Here is a 15,863-nt window from a genome sequence, read left to right on the forward strand (position 1 = left end):
TTATTATAATTTATCTTATACAAAAAGAAAAATTGAACTTTGAAAGAAGGTAAATTATACAAAAGTACAATTTTTAAATAGATAATGTAATTATAAATTATATAATAACAGTTTACGTACCGAAGGGTTTTCAAAAAACACGATTGAAAGAAGCTGAACAGCGTGATACTGCTTCGTCAATTAAATGTCACAAATGCCGAAGGTCACAATTGCGTACCTTTAATTAATGGTCGACAATGGTAAAAGCGTGCCGTCAGTTGTCTTTATCGACGAAATGCGCTGACTTTTTTGACAAGAAATTTGAGGAGCGCAAAAGTGGCTCATGTGGTACTTAAACAAATCAATTAATTATTATATAATTTATAATCGACGACAAATATTAATTAACGACAATATCGATCATAAATAGTAGATAGATATTTGCAGTACAATAAAATACTTGTACTTAATTGGCTTAACATAGTTGGAATTTAGAGTACCGCGTTAAAAATGTATTATCAATGCATGTATTTCATGCATATCGTTCTATAACAAATTTTTCTATTAGTATTTATATAGTATTTATGTACGATAATGGCCATTTACACTTCTATAGTCATTATATAGTTGTACGAACTTTGAAAATTTCGTATAAAAAAGAAAAAGAAAAGAAGATACTTTTATTCTCTCAATATTTTCATTATTTTTATTATGATAAGCATATAAATAAGTTACTTTTTTCAAAAAATTTAGTTACCATTGTACTAATCCCATTTTGTTCCTTAAACACTCTATGGTATAAAATGTACAGAATATTTTATTGGCAGTCTTATTATTTATAACGCTTGCATATATAAGATATCAACAATGCTCAATTGCATGTTTAGAAAATAGTGTAGTCTAATTTTTCATTATAAAATAATATCACTGTACTTATTAAGCATCTTTTAATATACTATTTCTTCTACAAATTTCATTCAAATACAATCCAAAACTTTTTTTAATTATCAATATTATGCATTCGACTTCTCCCATTGAATGACGAAGTTCTAAAACGAATATTAAGAAAATTCTAATAATATTGTATATACGTATGTATATATACCCTTTCTTTTTCTTGAGAATTATAATAAAAAAAAATCCTTAAATAATTATTTATATTAAGAAATACATGTACAGATTACTCCTTATAAAAAAATATAGTATCAATTGTAATTATATATAGCTTTTTGGTTTGAACTTATGGAACTCACTTGTTGTTATGAGTTTCAAAAATTTTAGCAAAAGTACACTGTATTTGTTCCAGCATATCACTCGCTAAAGTGGCTCTCTGTTTAATTTTATATGCTGCTGCATTACATTCTCTAATTAATCTTGATCCTGCATAAGATGCTAATACTGCAGGTGACATAGAAAATTCATTATTTGCATTACAAATAGCCCACCACCAGAAAACAGCTATGGATCCAACTAAAAGATCTCCTTGACCACCGCATCGTCGTCCAGAACCAGACATGCCAGAGCATACAATATCACTGTCTTCTTGTCCACTTACTATAACGTCTTTTGATCCTTTACATAAAATGACTACTTTTGTTCCAAAACTATTTGCCAAATCTTTAACATCTGTAGATTTAACCGTCGGAGAAGGTTCAATTGTTTTCTTTAATACAGATTTAACTAAACGAATAAATTCTACAGCATTAGGTGTAAGTATAAGATTTGGATAATTTATGACTATTTCAGGTTTTTGAGTTATTAAGTATAAACCATCTGCATCTATGACCAATGGTTTTTGCAGTTCACGACAGATAGAAATTAATTCAACTATGATTTTGAAAGTTTTCTCGTCTCTTCCCAATCCAGGGCCAATAACAATAATGTGTAAACAATCTAACCAAGGTTTTATATGTTTGATAGCATCGCTTTGATCCAAGATTCCATGGACGATTACATCTGGACTGAAAGATTTAATAGGAATGCTAGCCTCTTTTGCGCAGAATACATGTACCAAATCAGCACCGGTTCTAAGTGCACTCATTGCTGCGAAATAAGGTGCTCCTGTGTACTCTGCACTACCACCAAATATTCCAATTCTTCCATCTTGACCTTTATATTTGGTATTGTTTAAATTTGGTATGATTTTCCTTACTGTTTTTAATATACGTTCATCTGCAGATGCCCATGACGACATGGTTGATATACCAGTTAGATAAAAGAGTATTTCTGTAAACAAAATATGAGATATTAAAAGTTTTACTTTTTTAACGTTAATTATCTGATATTATTCTTATATTATATAATTCATACAAAAATATTAACCCTTTATCTGAATAAGTTTTTATTCTTAGCACATATTGAAAATATTACTTTCTCGTAATACTATTTTTATATTGCTTTTATGATTAACAATTTTTTGTTATTATATTTTATTTGTTTTAAAAAACAATGAATATGATAATTATATATTTATATTTATCCTGATATTGAGAGAAATATTAAAACCAAAAATTTTTCCATCGAAATGTCTGTTTATGAAGACTGTGTGAATATGCGTATAAATAAAAAACAAAAGGATTTTTGTATATTTCGTTGCTATCAAAATATTTATAAGTCAAGTTGGTTAACTTTCATTTTCTTTAATTTTCTGCAAGAGAATATTACTTACAAGTAAAATAATTTTGTGTATAATTATTTCACAAAGAAGAAAAAATGTTTCGCCTTGAAAAATTCACGATTACTTAGATAGAAATTTAATTCTTACTTTGCTCTTTACGTATATTTTTTGAAAGTAACCGAATCATTGTTATCATCGAACTGTTTTTTAATCTAATCTATGTACGATTGGGTAGAAAACTTATTTTTAATGACTGTTCAATATACAACTAAACGCGCGAAGTTTAAAAATGATCTGTAATTACTAAGATGAAAATACGATTTAAATGAAATTTCATTGAAATTATTTTGAAAAAGTAATAATGTAGATTTGTTTAATGCTAATGTATTAATTGACTATGTATAATCTATTTCTCTATCCTAAGAGCAATATAAACAAGAGAAACCATTAATGCTAATGGTACCATCTGTTACTTTTAGATTAGATTTTATACTTACAATTAATATTCAGCCTTGCATCACAGTTCTCAGTCTTCAAGTAAAATTCATGTAATATCCTTGCATTATTAATATTAATATAAAAATGTTTTTTCATAATGCTTCTAATTTAATTACTTCATTCTTGGATATACAATGGAATCAACACTTAGGGGGAGAACTTGGACCGACAAATATCAATTCTGAGGTACATTCGTGTGTGTTCAAGTAATATATTAATCTATATATTATTATGTGATGACATAAAGGATTATGGATTCATAGTGGAAAGGAGTTAACACTACGAAGCATCACTTTCCATCTAAAATTTGGATAATAAGACCTACCTGGGAAACGACTCTTAAAATTCTCAGCATTTTGCCTATCATTTTTGTGGGTATACTGGCTAATGGTGCACTGATCTATATAATAATCCGTGCTAAATCTTTACACACTACTACAAACCTTCTCATCGTTAACATGGCAATTGCAGATATATGCACATGCATTTTATGCCCTTGGATGTTTCTCTGTGTTGATTTGTATCAAAATTATATACTTGGACCTATAGGTTGTCGATTAGATGGATTTATAGTGCATGCTTTGACATTAGTCGCAGTATTTAATTTGAGCGTAGTTAGTTATGATCGTTTATCTGCTATTGTCTTAAACTGTTCTAGTAGATTAACAAAAAGGTTACTATTTTTAAATATATATTATATTGTGATAAATATATTTTTGTTTTTAAATTATATATATATATATATTTTTACATGTAGATCTACACATTTGCTGCTTTATGCAATATGGATTTCTGGTATAGGAGTTGCAACACCATTATGTCTCTTTCGAAGCTATTATGAAAGACAATGGAGTGATTTTCTGGAAACTTATTGTACAGAGAATACTGTAGTGTTGTATCCATATTGGCATGTTTTTGCAGGTTTAACTGTATGGGCACCATTAACTATAATGGCGATCTGTTATTCATCGATTCTCATTAAGGTACTTTATCTATTTTGTCTCTATCTATAGAAAGAGTATTATTATACTTTTGGTTCTAATTTTTAAGTTGGATAGATTTGAATCGCAAGCATTAAGAAGTAAATATCCAATCATAGTACGTTATAAAGGAAAAGTGGCTCGTGCTTTAGGTATTATTGTTTTGGCATTTATTCTTTGTCGGGTACCATTCACAGTATTAATCATTCAAAGAGCACGACTCTTGCAACAACCTTCTAAACCAGGACAAGCAGAATCTATGTATTTTCTTTGGTAAGTACATTATTTTTATAACTCATTTTCATATAACTATAAAGGAAATAATAATAAATTAATTTTTGTTTAGGTATATAAGTAGATATCTTGTTCTTGTTAATGCTGCAATAAATCCTTTATTATACGGCTGCAGTAGTAGTTCTTTGAGAAAAGAATTAGCAATATGTCCTGCTACATCTTGGCTTATTTATAAACGTAAAAAAAAAATACAGAAGCAACATAGCAATCAACAGTGTAATTCAGAACCGTTTAATTGTCTGAAACCTCGATCACCTTGTATTCGGGTAAACTATTATCAAAGAAGTATAATACCAAATATTTCCTCAAGGGTTTCTCCAATAAATTTGGATTTAAGTCCAAATTAAGATACTCCTTTCACATTTTGTTTTATAATAATAGACGTATAAATCAGTTGATCATTAAGCATTTATATTATTTTTCTTTTATATTATAATAATCATGTATTATAATGTTTAATAAAGTCATTAAAAATAGGCAGTTCAATGGATGTCATAATTCAATTTCAAGTCAACAATCAAATGCACATAAGAGGAATAATTGTACAATACATTACTTAATTGGTACGTTCCTGAGAGAGTCTGCAATTATTTTTCCACCATTCGACGTAACCAACACATTTCCATTCCATGATGCTTCTCCATCTCCATTTACAATAAGATCAGCCTATTAAAAATGGAAATATTTCATTAAAATCTTATATTTCTTAAGAAATTTATGATTCTACATTTTAAGTTACAAATACCTGCAACTTTTCCCAAACTTTTTTCTTTGGATTTAAAACGTCATCCGGTGTTCCACTTTCATAACCCTCTACGAAAACTCTATCACCAGGATTACTATTTTCCGGTGGTCTCAAAGGTTCAACTTGCCTTGTTGGCTCATCTCTGATTAAATAGTCAATAATTAATTCAAAATAAGAACAATTTTTTGATAAAGTATGAAAATATAGAAATAATATCTTACACAGATGCGCAAAGAACCATTCCATGTGATTGTATACCCCTGAGATTAGCCGCTTTAAGATTTGCAAGTACAAGTACCATTCTATCTTGCATTTCCTCTATAGGAACAAAATTTACAAGACCGCTGACAATAGTTCTAGGACCATTATTTTCACCTAAATCTATTTTTTCCACGTATAATGAATCGGCATCAGGATGTTTTTTCACATCAACGATCTTTCCAACTTTAATATCCAATCTCGATGGTACTATTTCATCTACCACCTCTATCCATAAACAATAGAAGAAATTTGTTAATTGAAACGTATTTAAAAATCAATACTATATGGTCAACTTCAAAGAACTCACTTTGCTTCTGCGGTGGGTATGCTTTACTGACAAGAGATTTTAATTTAGGACATGTATCAAATTCTTTTCTAATTGGATCTAAAAGCCTATTTATATATATTTCAGCAGCATTTTTAAGATCACCAGGATGTATTTCTTCCTTTGCAAATGCAGCTTCTAATTCCTCGTATGTAGAGAAAGATATATCTCCACCTATATCAATGTTTGACAATTTTAATACTGTAATCTGTTAATTAATACATGTGATAATAATGTTTTAACAAAAATTTACATTTTATACATACCAAAATCTTTGCTTCTCGGTACATTATAAGATTCTCCTTTTTTTAATAAACTAAATATCACATGTTTAGAAAAAGTAAGTATTCCATTATCATTGATATTACCAGGTTCGCAGAATGCTTTTTTCAACTTCTTTTTAACTGTTGAAGCTCCATCAAGAAGATCAATTTTTGAGTCTTCTTCAGAAGATGACATTTTAGCACCAGCCAGTCCAGGTACTAAAAGTGAATTTCAAAATATATTTTCTTTCACAAATATTATAAGAGTCTACTTTCTTTTATAAATTCATTATATACTGACTCATAGGATTCATTAAATGGATACGTTTATCATATCCAAGCATTGGTAAATATTTTTCAGAAAAGGTAAAAATCTTTCTTTGATCTATTCCACCAAATTGAGCATCGATATGAAGATACTCTTCATCCAGTGCTTGCAATCCTGGATATAGCAAACCAGAAAGTAATGGATTTGCAATTTGTTTGACAACTTCTGCACCTGCCTTTTTAGCATCATGTTCGGTTACAATAGAACTTAATCGATACATATCCAAAGTATATTCCCTTAAAAAATATAATATAAAAATTGTACTTGCATAATAATAAATCTCACATATATACAATATACTTTTCTAATACTAACTTGGATAATTGATAATCCGTTCCTTTAACAAATTTAAGTTTGTCCAAAGGCACGCCAATAGATTTAAGCATAGCTTTAATAATAACTTCATAATATGATGTTCTTAATTCTAAAAGTTCCCAAGGTGCTTTCATATTATCTAAGTAAGCATGTAAGTCAGCGAATAAAATAGTAACTTCAGCTCCAGCATTTAAAAAATCAGCTATCTTTAACATTGGTGTAAAGTATCCGATATGGGGTTTGCCGGTAGTAGCAGTACCCCAATATATCTTAAGATCTCGTTCTTTCAAAATACTTTTTAATTTTTCATCACCAAGCCATTCTCCTAGATTTCTTGTTATGAGATTATACTTCTCGTTCCAAGTTAATTCACCCATTTTAATTTTAGTCTACATAAAATAAAAACATGTAAATAATTTAGTTAGTAAATTGGAAAATGTTAACCTCTCCAAGTACTGATGTATGTAATGAGTAAAACTGAGAAAGAATTACATCATATAATGACTGCTATCTAATTCATCCAAAAATGGTACTAAGGTGAAACTAAGCTAGATATAATATTGTGAGATAGACTTTAGGGATTTTCTATGTTTAATAAAGCTCCATCAGACCTTTAAAGCACAGATTTTGTCAAAATGTTATAGGACTATACACTATGTAAGCAGTAAGATTTAATACTCAATTATTTTCAAAAACTGTAGGAGAAAGATTCATATAATTTGTTATATATTAATAATAAACGACAATAAATTGAAAAACCACGTGTAACCGGTAAAGCACGTGTAGTTGTCTTGTCAAATATTTAACAGGTCTAAAATTATAATTAAACTGACAATATTAGAAAGACAAATAAATAGATATTCTGTATTTTTACTAATTAATCAATATTCATCTAACCTATAAACCTATGCATTCTTACCCGTCAGATTATTAACTTTACAGAAGAAGAAATTAAAAAACTTGAAACAACATATGTGTATAACTTGAGGAACAGATTACGCATTACCCCCACTTTTTTCCATTTTCCTATTCATCCCCTTCCAATATGAGCTACTGTCGAACGTTTGTCGCTGTGGTTGCATTGGTTAAGCCAGCGAAGAATATCACTGTTCCATTTCGAATAAAAGTTATATCTATTTATTCTATTTTTTAAATAAACATCAATGTAAAATATTTATAAAATAATCTCTTATTCAATTGGAGATAATTGAATTAAAATTGTATACATTTTGATAAATTCAAGATGAATTCAGAGTCATCTAGCAACAAATTATATAAACATACAAAATCCTAATTTTTAAATGCACTTTTTTAAAAACCAGAATAGAATACTTTTTTTTAAATCAAAATTATCAATTTTGATAAGTAGTTTTATTAGTTTATCGTGATAATATAGTATTAGTATAGTAATTTTTGAAAAAATTTGTAGCGATGTGAGAAAAGAAATGATTCAAATAGAAAAAGAAAAAAAAATCGACAGGATGTGAGGATTTCGAGATAAATCAAACGAACCGATTCATTTAAAAGCGAGTGTCCTAGATTCATGCTATATCGTAATATTTCCACCTTCCTTCGACACTACTTCTTGAAAGAGTACCAAAAAGAAAGGAAGCCAATGTTTGCCATTCGGTTTTCTTTGGAAGACATCTCAGTGCGTATCCACAGCCACTTTCATTGTTCTTTTATCTGCCTTAGCTTCAACAAGACATTTAACTTCATTCTAACTATCACTGATTTCTTACCGACTACTTCAAATATATCTGGCATTTTTTTATTTACGTTACCAAAGGAGAGCAAGGAAAAGAAGGAGAGATTTTTTCATTGGTGATTTTACAGAGAAAGTTAATCTGGAAAATTCGATAGAGTAAGTATACTATTTCTATATATAACATATATAAGTAAAACTTTTAAGATAAATATTTGAAGGAATAAAAAATAAAAAAATGAACTTAATTTCTAGAAATATTATGGTAATGTTTTATATTATAATGCATCATAGTTATGATTTTTGAATGAAATCATATTTTTTGTCATTGAAAAATAGAAAATTCTTTTAATTTCGAAAATTTTGATTCTTGTCAGATATAATTATCGAACCGCGTAATCATTAATAATAATTGACAATGAGATTTCACTTTAACTGGCGTAAGATCTTTTAAATTCTGATATTCTAACGAAACAGATTAATTACTTTATTTACATATTCATGAATGGAGTCTACAAGTTATCTGTGTTTCAATCGAATACTATCTTTTGATTTCTAAATGGCGCCAAAACGAAGGTCGACCGAGATTGACCGAAGATAGCCGAACGTATTTAAATAAAAACACGTGACCATTTCGATTATTTGTTTCAAATAATTATACGAGGAAAATAAAGAGAATAAGGAAAATGACTAAGTAAATAAATCATTTTCGAGGCCTTTCCAAATGGAAAGACAAACATCTCTCGAAATCGTTTCCTAGTTTCACCGACTCTCGCTAAAATAGACGGAAGGAAGACGTATTCATGCTCTGTTTAAGAAGTACGGGTTCACCGAGTTTCTACTCAGGATATTATATAGATGTACATATTCAGATCTGCCAAGATAGTTTTAGGACTTGGAAATCTTTATTTTTTGTCTCTTTACAGTTTTTATTTTTTTAGACTTTACAGTCTCTTTCTTATTTGTTTCGTCGATTAAAAATTGTCATTCTTGAGTGGCTTTAAGATTTAAAAAATTTGTTTTTCTCACAAATATCTATTTTGATCCTTCAATTAAAAAATTTCTGTTTTTTTCTTTTTTTACAAATATTTATTATCTTATGAATAATCATTGAAATTTATTTAAAAAATTCTTTAATCCTTTAAATTAACCAAAACATTGTTTTTTTTAAATTAATTAATTAGGTTATGCCATCGTATACAATCAAACCTTGGACATTGTCGTTATTAACATTAATATTCATTACGTTCGATTGGACAAGTTCGGAAAGTGGTACAACAATTGGAAACAGAGATGGTTGTGGTGATAGATTGGAACGTGCTTTGGATGCACTTCAAAGAGATTCGAATAGACGAAGAAATAGATTACAAGAAGAAGGAGAAGGTCGTGAACCAAATTACCAAGAAGAATTACGATCCGCACCATTGGCAATGATGATTTCGCGAATTGCAGTAAAGGTATATATTATTTTTATTAAAAGATTATAAATAATAATAATATTATGTATTTTATTTTATATTATAATGATAAAGGGCAAATACAAATCATTTATTGTTATAATTTATTTGCTTAATATATATATATATATATATATTTTAATTTATAATATTTATATTAGTTTCCACAGAATGCAAGAAGTCGAGGAAGTTCATGGGCAAGAGTTGAAACATGTTATTTTGAACCTTCGAGTAATTCATTAAAAACCAGAGTAACATTCAACGATTTATCTATATCAGGAACAGTGTCATTATTGATGAGAGAAGAACGGAGATCTCATATACCTTTGGAATCATGTAAAATGACTTTACGATTGAGACAAGCTGGTATCGATATTTTCACAGGTACAATTGCCAGAGCTCGTGGACAAATGCGTATACGTACAGAATCAAGCTTTTTAGAGCCAAGATTTGCTTCACTTTACGCCTATGGATGTCATCCAAATCGTCATGAGAAACAGCTTAAAAGGCAGGACAAGTGGCCACCTTATTATCCTCCTCGTGATGACGTAATAAATTTAATTTATAATATTTAATTGAAAAATTAAATGTATTTTATATAAGATAGATCTTAAAAGTTGCTAACTAGGTTGATTAATCAATTTCTTTTGAATCCAATTTTTATTTTTGCAAATTGTAAAACTAAAAGTTAAAGTAATTAAAAAATTAAAAAATCCTAAACAAAATAATTAATTTTATTTTCTAGCTTTCTGTATTATCGGCTGAGCCACGTCGCCTATTCACCGTATCCGAAGATGCAGATTTATTAATAGCAAACGAAAGTCGAGTTGCACGTACTTCAAGTACACCAATAAGAAACTTAGGTACATGGAGAAATAATCTTTGGATAACTAAATCAGTAGTACGTCGAAGGAGAGGAATTAAGAAACGTAATACGAACGATGTAACAATGACGATGACTATGAAGAAAGATAAAAAAGATCATTCTCCTAAGGATCATCAAGGATCTAGCTCAATGGAAATCGAGATAACACCGGGTGATTTTGTAACTGCATTGGTCAATGATAAAAAGCTTTCGCAAGCTAAAAAGGAATCGATAATGGTCAACGAATCAACTACAACAACAATGGCGTCTACTATTAATCTTTTAGATCGTTCTGTAAATTTGTTAAAAAACGAAAGTGTCGATGATGATTGTCAAGAAGAAAAATCTAATTTCAAAAGAGAATACAATTTTCACGAGTCACCAACAAAAATTGAATCTAGAGAAACTCTTTTGTTGGATGAAAATCTTTATGATATTTTTATTCCTAATTTTAATGATAATGATGATGATGATAACGTTAGCAATAATGATGAAGATCACGGTAATAATCGAAGTTGGCAATCGAAAGAAAATATTGCTAGAGAAATGGAAGATATTTTTCTTCGTGGTGCCAGTAAAACATTGACCAGTTACATCGAACGACAATTACATCCTGCTATCAAGGAAGCTCTTATGATTTCTATGGGATATACCATTAGTTATGGATAGATTATAGATAGATTAATAGATCGAATTACGGATGTACAATTAATTATTATTATTAGTAACAAATGCATTATTATTTTTGTCTTGGAAATTCAAATATTTTATATCTATCTATTTATTTATTTATTGAATATAAAATAAGAGTTAGGCTTATGAAGTATCTTATTTATTAATTAAAAACGTATAGTAGATTATAAATATTATCATTATTATTTTATTTTTTTTCTTTTTAAATTATACGTAGTAAATAAATAAAATGTATAAAATATAGTATAATATATTATAATATAATTAAATAAAAATAATATATATTTTCTCCTTTGTTAATTATAAACATTGCATGAATGTATTGTTCTATCCACAATGGAATTACTTTCGCTAAAAGAAAAATATATAATTTTCAAAACAAAAATTCTATATTATATATTATAATTCATAATATAATTTATATGGATTATCACTTTATAGTGTAAATTAAAACATAACGTGCGCATGCGAACGAATTGATTGACTAATTTCATTCGTAACTATCTCAACGCGGAAAGCGCATGTCAAACAAATTCTTTATCCATCTATCAATTTAAATCGATTATTTTAAAAAGATGACACTTTCTGCATTTCCTTTATACGGATATGTTTGAGAACATTCGTAATAATAATAAGCAAAAAGTGTTACGACTAGTTTACGGTCATCAACGATCTATTCTTTAGGTCCACAATGTAATTAAGAAACATCATTACTGTGTTGTATACCGTAAAGACAGGAAAACAAAACTCATTGTTAGAAAACCAGGACAAATATTTAATCGAAAACTAGAAAGAACTATCTTCTAGGTATGTAAATTACTTTAATATTTAAGAAAATTAAATTTAAAACAAATTAAATATCGAACATGAACGATATTATTATTGATTTCTAGATAAATAAATGTTTATTATTATTAAGAGATTATTACAATAATAAAAACATATTAGACATGAGTAATAATACAACATCGAAACCAAAAAATTTCTTTAGAAGAGGAAAAGTTGAAGATGCATTTCATTTATCTAATCAAATTCGAAAAAGAACATCGATTAAACGAAATACTCAAGCTAATATCGATTCTCGTCGTCGTAACTTGATCAGGTAAAAATAAGAAAAATAAAACAATAGTTAAATAAATTATAAAAATATCAATTTTTTTCTAACAATAAATAATCCTATTAATATTTTTCTTTTTTTCAAATTTTAAGGACACGTTATTATTTCACCAGTGATCATGAACATTTAGAAGCTAGAAACGTTAATACTGAACAATCACCATTTGAATTTCCATCATGTTCTCATATGTTTCCTTATTTTCAATTTTGGAAGGCTCAAAGACGTAAAACTATTGAAGCTCGACGTATAGCAAGTTATAAAAAATATGAGAGTACTTTACATACGCGCAGTGATATTTTTAGAAGATTGCGAGTGAGTTATCATTAATATTATTAACATTTTATTTATATAATATATTTAAGAGAAAAACACTATTTAGAAGACTGAAAAATTTTCAACTTTAACAAATTTTTTGTCTAATATAAGTATTGTTTTATATTAAAATTTAAAAAATTATTACAATTAAAGTGATATTAATTAATATTTAACACAGGTGGACGTGGCGGCGGAAAAAAAAGAAAAAAGAAACACAAAGAATTGAAAGATGCATTCGCGATAACTGATGTTAATCCGGAATACTTCATCGAAACTACTGAACGTTTGTTAAAAGAAAAATTTTCTCTTCATCGATACATCAATGATCTTCGAGAAATTTTAAGAACCAAATTACTTGCTGGTGAACAACGTGATCTTTGTATTCATATAGAACAACAATTCGATGAGGAACGAAGAAGATTAAACAAGATCAAAGTAAAAAATTAAAAAAAAATAATATAAATATCTATTACATTTTCTTTTAAATTCAATACAATTAATTTTATTGAATTCTATTATAATTCATTAAATTTTATATAAATTTTTTTTAAGCGCCAATATCGCACATACTTTAATGGTTTTGAAGATTTTTTATCAAAGGATCACGAAAAAAGTATGATTATTTTAGAAGAAGCTGAAAAAGAATTGAAATTGACTTTGACGATAAATGAAAAGAGAACTTCTTTGATGAAGGAATATGGTCAGATTAGATTAGACTTGTATTATTGGGAAGAACGTTGGAGATTGGCAAAAACATGTCAAAAATTTCTATTTCAAATTTCACCAATATCATGGAGAAATGAATATGATTGGATTTATCGTTCACGATCAGGAGAAAGTATATTTTTAGCAACTACTGATGACATTTTTGGACGTTTTAAGATGGCCGAAGAAACAGCGTCTCTTGATTGTTTATTAAGTATTTAACATACTTAAATATATATTTATTCTTCATTTTTACTCATTATATGAATTGTCTATAGACACTCGTAATGATTAACTTCACCTAAAGAATTTTTTTAAATTCTAATGTCGAAATATTTAATCAGTGTGTGCTTACCTTTATATATTTAATATAAATTTCCTTAATAATTCACTTTAACTTTACTAAATAACAAAAATGTTTACGATCATTATATAGATGATATAATAATGTATATTATTTTATCTATTTTCCCTACTTTACGGTTTTGTAGAAACAATTAATTTGACAAATAAGCAGCTTATATAATATATCATTTATTTTTATTCATAGGAATGTTTGAAGAAGATTTAATGGGAGCAGGTCCTACTAAACTTTATTTCGAGGATCCTTTTGATTTGTTACATGTATTTGAAGCAATAGAGACACAGAATTTAAATGCTTTGATACATTTGGAATCATTGGTAGCACCTATAGGTGAAATGTTAATAACGATTGCAGAAGCTGAAGATAGAATGGAACATGAGTTCGATGAGATTACTACTAGTATTGAAGAATTGGAAGTAAGTATATAATGAAAAACAATAGATGTTCATGCAAATTGTAGTACATATATGCAATATTTATATTTATATTTATATTTATATTTATATTTATTATGTGAGAGATAATAAAATTGCACAAGATATGTTGAAAGAAAATGACGAAATAATGGAATGGAAATTTCTCCTATCAATCATCATGATTGTTTCTAATCACACATGCGTTTCATTCATTGATAGATAGCATCAACAAATAAATCATGATTCTTTTTCTAATATCTTTTAATCTAGGATTCGATTCATAAAACAGAGGAGAGAGCAACGAATTTGCAAGAATACGCTAATTACCTTTTGCAAGGTGTATTTCGTGATTTGGTATGTTCGGAAGATGTTCTTTGTGTGTATGTCTTGATCGAAGATGCATATGAAACTTGTATAGCACCTAATGATGCTAAACTCAATAGTTTCACTATGATGAAGCTGATCGAAAAAACTCATGAGGAACTCAATTTAGAATTAGATACATTACCTCATGAAGTAGTTAGAAAATGCGAGAGAGAGGGTTTTAAACAAGAATATAAAGCTATCAAAGAAGCTGAAGATGCTGCTAGAAAGGTTACAATCTTTTTAATATATATTTTACTTTGTATTATATTATCTTCTTCTCTCTATTCTTTAAATGAACCTCGTTATCCTGTTTTCTTTCTCTTTTATTCTAGTTCGAACTAATGCATCAATTATTAGACGCATTAACTCGTATCATGCAGATGCCCATAATAAGTAAACGACAATTAAAGTGGCGTTCTACGCCAATTTATGAGAAAACGGAAAAGGTAGCTTCTTATGTCGAACCAACGGAAGAAGAGATCCAATATTTAACTTACTTTACAAATTATTGTAAACACGAAGACTTTACAAAATATCAATCTAAATTTCCCGATGACTTTGATCTAACATTTCAGACCAAAGAACCACAAATTTATGAAACTGCTTCAGATATGGTAATCAATGAAACTGTAGAATAATGTTGATAAGAATTTAATAAATATAAAGTGTATATGTATTTTTTGTAATCAATTTACTAATATGAAATTATTTAAGTCATCTATACTAAAAAGACATTCATCAGACATTTTTTTATTTCATGTATGAAACTTCGTTTCTTCCGTTCAATTCATGGATAAATTACGAGATATACATCGATTTACACAATTTCTTTTTCGTAATAAATAATAAATCACAATCTTTTATCATTGTTAAACTGGATTACCTACTGTCCACTTTCACCATTTTGTTAAACTAAAATCTAACCTAAATGTACTTACATATTTATTGTTGTTTTTAACTTTGTAACGATTTTTATAAAATTAACATTTTTGGTGGATTACTCGATCGTTTCTAAATATAATGTGACAGTTTGTGATTTATCTCCAACAGGGATATTAAAATAAAAAATATAATAATGTATTGACAGCTAGCAATGTTTACAAATCTTTCTTATATAGACTTCAAATCAGGTAATAAATAATATCGTTTTTTAAAGGTTATGTCGATTAGATTTTAATGTAACGATTTTATAAGCGTATGAAATAAAAAAAGAACTATTGTTACTACACTATATGTTTGCTTACGTTTACACGTA

At 28.0% G+C, this 15,863-nt stretch overlaps 5 protein-coding genes across 12 annotated transcripts; 3 read left to right on the forward strand and 2 right to left on the reverse strand.

The window, feature by feature from the left end:
- Positions 1-657: 657 nt before the first annotated feature.
- Positions 658-2,925, reverse strand: Naxd (NAD(P)HX dehydratase). Of its 2 annotated transcripts, none has more exons than XM_015319167.2 (2): positions 2,744-2,925; positions 658-2,205 (listed from the first exon to the last, which is right to left on the reverse strand). In XM_015319167.2, the coding sequence occupies exons 1-2, from the start codon at positions 2,790-2,792 to the stop codon at positions 1,229-1,231; spliced, it is 1,026 nt and encodes a 341-aa protein (XP_015174653.1). In that variant the 5' UTR covers positions 2,793-2,925; the 3' UTR covers positions 658-1,228. The 2 variants fall into 2 exon arrangements, with proteins under 2 accessions (XP_015174653.1, XP_015174654.1); XM_015319168.2 differs by having other exon boundaries at positions 2,648-2,804.
- An 84-nt stretch (positions 2,926-3,009) lies between these two features.
- On the forward strand, positions 3,010-4,722 carry LOC107065456 (neuropeptide FF receptor 2). Of its 4 annotated transcripts, none has more exons than XM_089177921.1 (5): positions 3,010-3,144; positions 3,246-3,280; positions 3,342-4,077; positions 4,145-4,347; positions 4,421-4,722. In XM_089177921.1, the coding sequence occupies exons 3-5, from the start codon at positions 3,553-3,555 to the stop codon at positions 4,713-4,715; spliced, it is 1,023 nt and encodes a 340-aa protein (XP_089034047.1). In that variant the 5' UTR covers positions 3,010-3,144; positions 3,246-3,280; positions 3,342-3,552; the 3' UTR covers positions 4,716-4,722. The 4 variants fall into 4 exon arrangements, with proteins under 4 accessions (XP_089034047.1, XP_089034048.1, XP_015174652.1 ...); XM_089177922.1 differs by having other exon boundaries at positions 3,358-4,077; XM_015319166.2 differs by having other exon boundaries at positions 3,129-3,280; positions 3,358-3,767; positions 3,852-4,077.
- Positions 4,723-4,758: 36 nt separating this feature from the next.
- TyrRS (Tyrosyl-tRNA synthetase) lies at positions 4,759-15,687 on the reverse strand. Of its 2 annotated transcripts, none has more exons than XM_015319160.2 (8): positions 15,547-15,687; positions 6,606-6,994; positions 6,264-6,526; positions 5,966-6,181; positions 5,682-5,873; positions 5,335-5,599; positions 5,114-5,255; positions 4,759-5,034 (listed from the first exon to the last, which is right to left on the reverse strand). In XM_015319160.2, the coding sequence occupies exons 2-8, from the start codon at positions 6,980-6,982 to the stop codon at positions 4,921-4,923; spliced, it is 1,569 nt and encodes a 522-aa protein (XP_015174646.1). In that variant the 5' UTR covers positions 6,983-6,994; positions 15,547-15,687; the 3' UTR covers positions 4,759-4,920. The 2 variants fall into 2 exon arrangements, with proteins under 2 accessions (XP_015174646.1, XP_015174645.1); XM_015319159.2 differs by lacking the exon at positions 15,547-15,687 and adding an exon at positions 7,525-7,672.
- LOC107065455 (uncharacterized) lies at positions 7,975-11,611 on the forward strand. 3 transcript variants are annotated; one of them, XM_089177919.1, is made up of 4 exons: positions 7,975-8,469; positions 9,495-9,767; positions 9,929-10,315; positions 10,513-11,611. In XM_089177919.1, the coding sequence occupies exons 2-4, from the start codon at positions 9,498-9,500 to the stop codon at positions 11,299-11,301; spliced, it is 1,446 nt and encodes a 481-aa protein (XP_089034045.1). In that variant the 5' UTR covers positions 7,975-8,469; positions 9,495-9,497; the 3' UTR covers positions 11,302-11,611. The 3 variants fall into 3 exon arrangements, with proteins under 3 accessions (XP_089034045.1, XP_015174648.1, XP_015174651.1); XM_015319162.2 differs by lacking the exon at positions 7,975-8,469 and adding an exon at positions 8,548-9,170; XM_015319165.2 differs by lacking the exon at positions 7,975-8,469 and adding an exon at positions 8,548-9,129.
- LOC107065453 (cilia- and flagella-associated protein 100) lies at positions 11,641-15,284 on the forward strand. The gene is given in 9 exon segments (XM_015319158.2): positions 11,641-12,132; positions 12,219-12,427; positions 12,535-12,754; positions 12,936-12,960; positions 12,963-13,192; positions 13,310-13,676; positions 14,013-14,242; positions 14,513-14,836; positions 14,941-15,284. Coding segments are annotated over 8 exon segments (1,854 nt in total). The 5' UTR covers positions 11,641-12,132; positions 12,219-12,275; the 3' UTR covers positions 15,247-15,284.
- Positions 15,688-15,863: the final 176 nt, after the last annotated feature.

Source organism: Polistes dominula, unplaced genomic scaffold (assembly GCF_049000335.1).
Source record: "Polistes dominula isolate Pdom_NZ unplaced genomic scaffold, Pdom_raw_medaka contig_24, whole genome shotgun sequence".
NCBI classification, from domain to species: domain Eukaryota; kingdom Metazoa; phylum Arthropoda; class Insecta; order Hymenoptera; family Vespidae; genus Polistes; species Polistes dominula.

Coding starts and splice junctions, on each gene's coding strand:
- Naxd (XM_015319167.2), bottom strand. CDS start 2,792: ATGATAACAATGATTCGGTTACTTTCAAAAAATATACGTAAAGAGCAA. Junction 2,206..2,743: donor AAATATACGTAAAGAGCAAA/GTAAGAATTAAA, acceptor TTTTGTTTACAG/AAATACTCTTTTATCTAACT.
- LOC107065455 (XM_015319162.2), top strand. CDS start 9,114: ATGCTCTGTTTAAGAAGTACGGGTTCACCGAGTTTCTACTCAGGATAT. Junction 9,171..9,494: donor ACTCAGGATATTATATAGAT/GTACATATTCAG, acceptor TTAATTAATTAG/GTTATGCCATCGTATACAAT. Junction 10,316..10,512: donor ATTATCCTCCTCGTGATGAC/GTAATAAATTTA, acceptor TTTATTTTCTAG/CTTTCTGTATTATCGGCTGA.
- LOC107065456 (XM_089177920.1), top strand. CDS start 3,179: ATGTTTTTTCATAATGCTTCTAATTTAATTACTTCATTCTTGGATATA. Junction 4,078..4,144: donor ATTCATCGATTCTCATTAAG/GTACTTTATCTA, acceptor CTAATTTTTAAG/TTGGATAGATTTGAATCGCA. Junction 4,348..4,420: donor GAATCTATGTATTTTCTTTG/GTAAGTACATTA, acceptor ATTTTTGTTTAG/GTATATAAGTAGATATCTTG.
- TyrRS (XM_015319160.2), bottom strand. CDS start 6,982: ATGGGTGAATTAACTTGGAACGAGAAGTATAATCTCATAACAAGAAAT. Junction 6,182..6,263: donor CCATTTAATGAATCCTATGA/GTCAGTATATAA, acceptor ATTCACTTTTAG/TACCTGGACTGGCTGGTGCT. Junction 5,035..5,113: donor AAGTTTGGGAAAAGTTGCAG/GTATTTGTAACT, acceptor CATTTTTAATAG/GCTGATCTTATTGTAAATGG.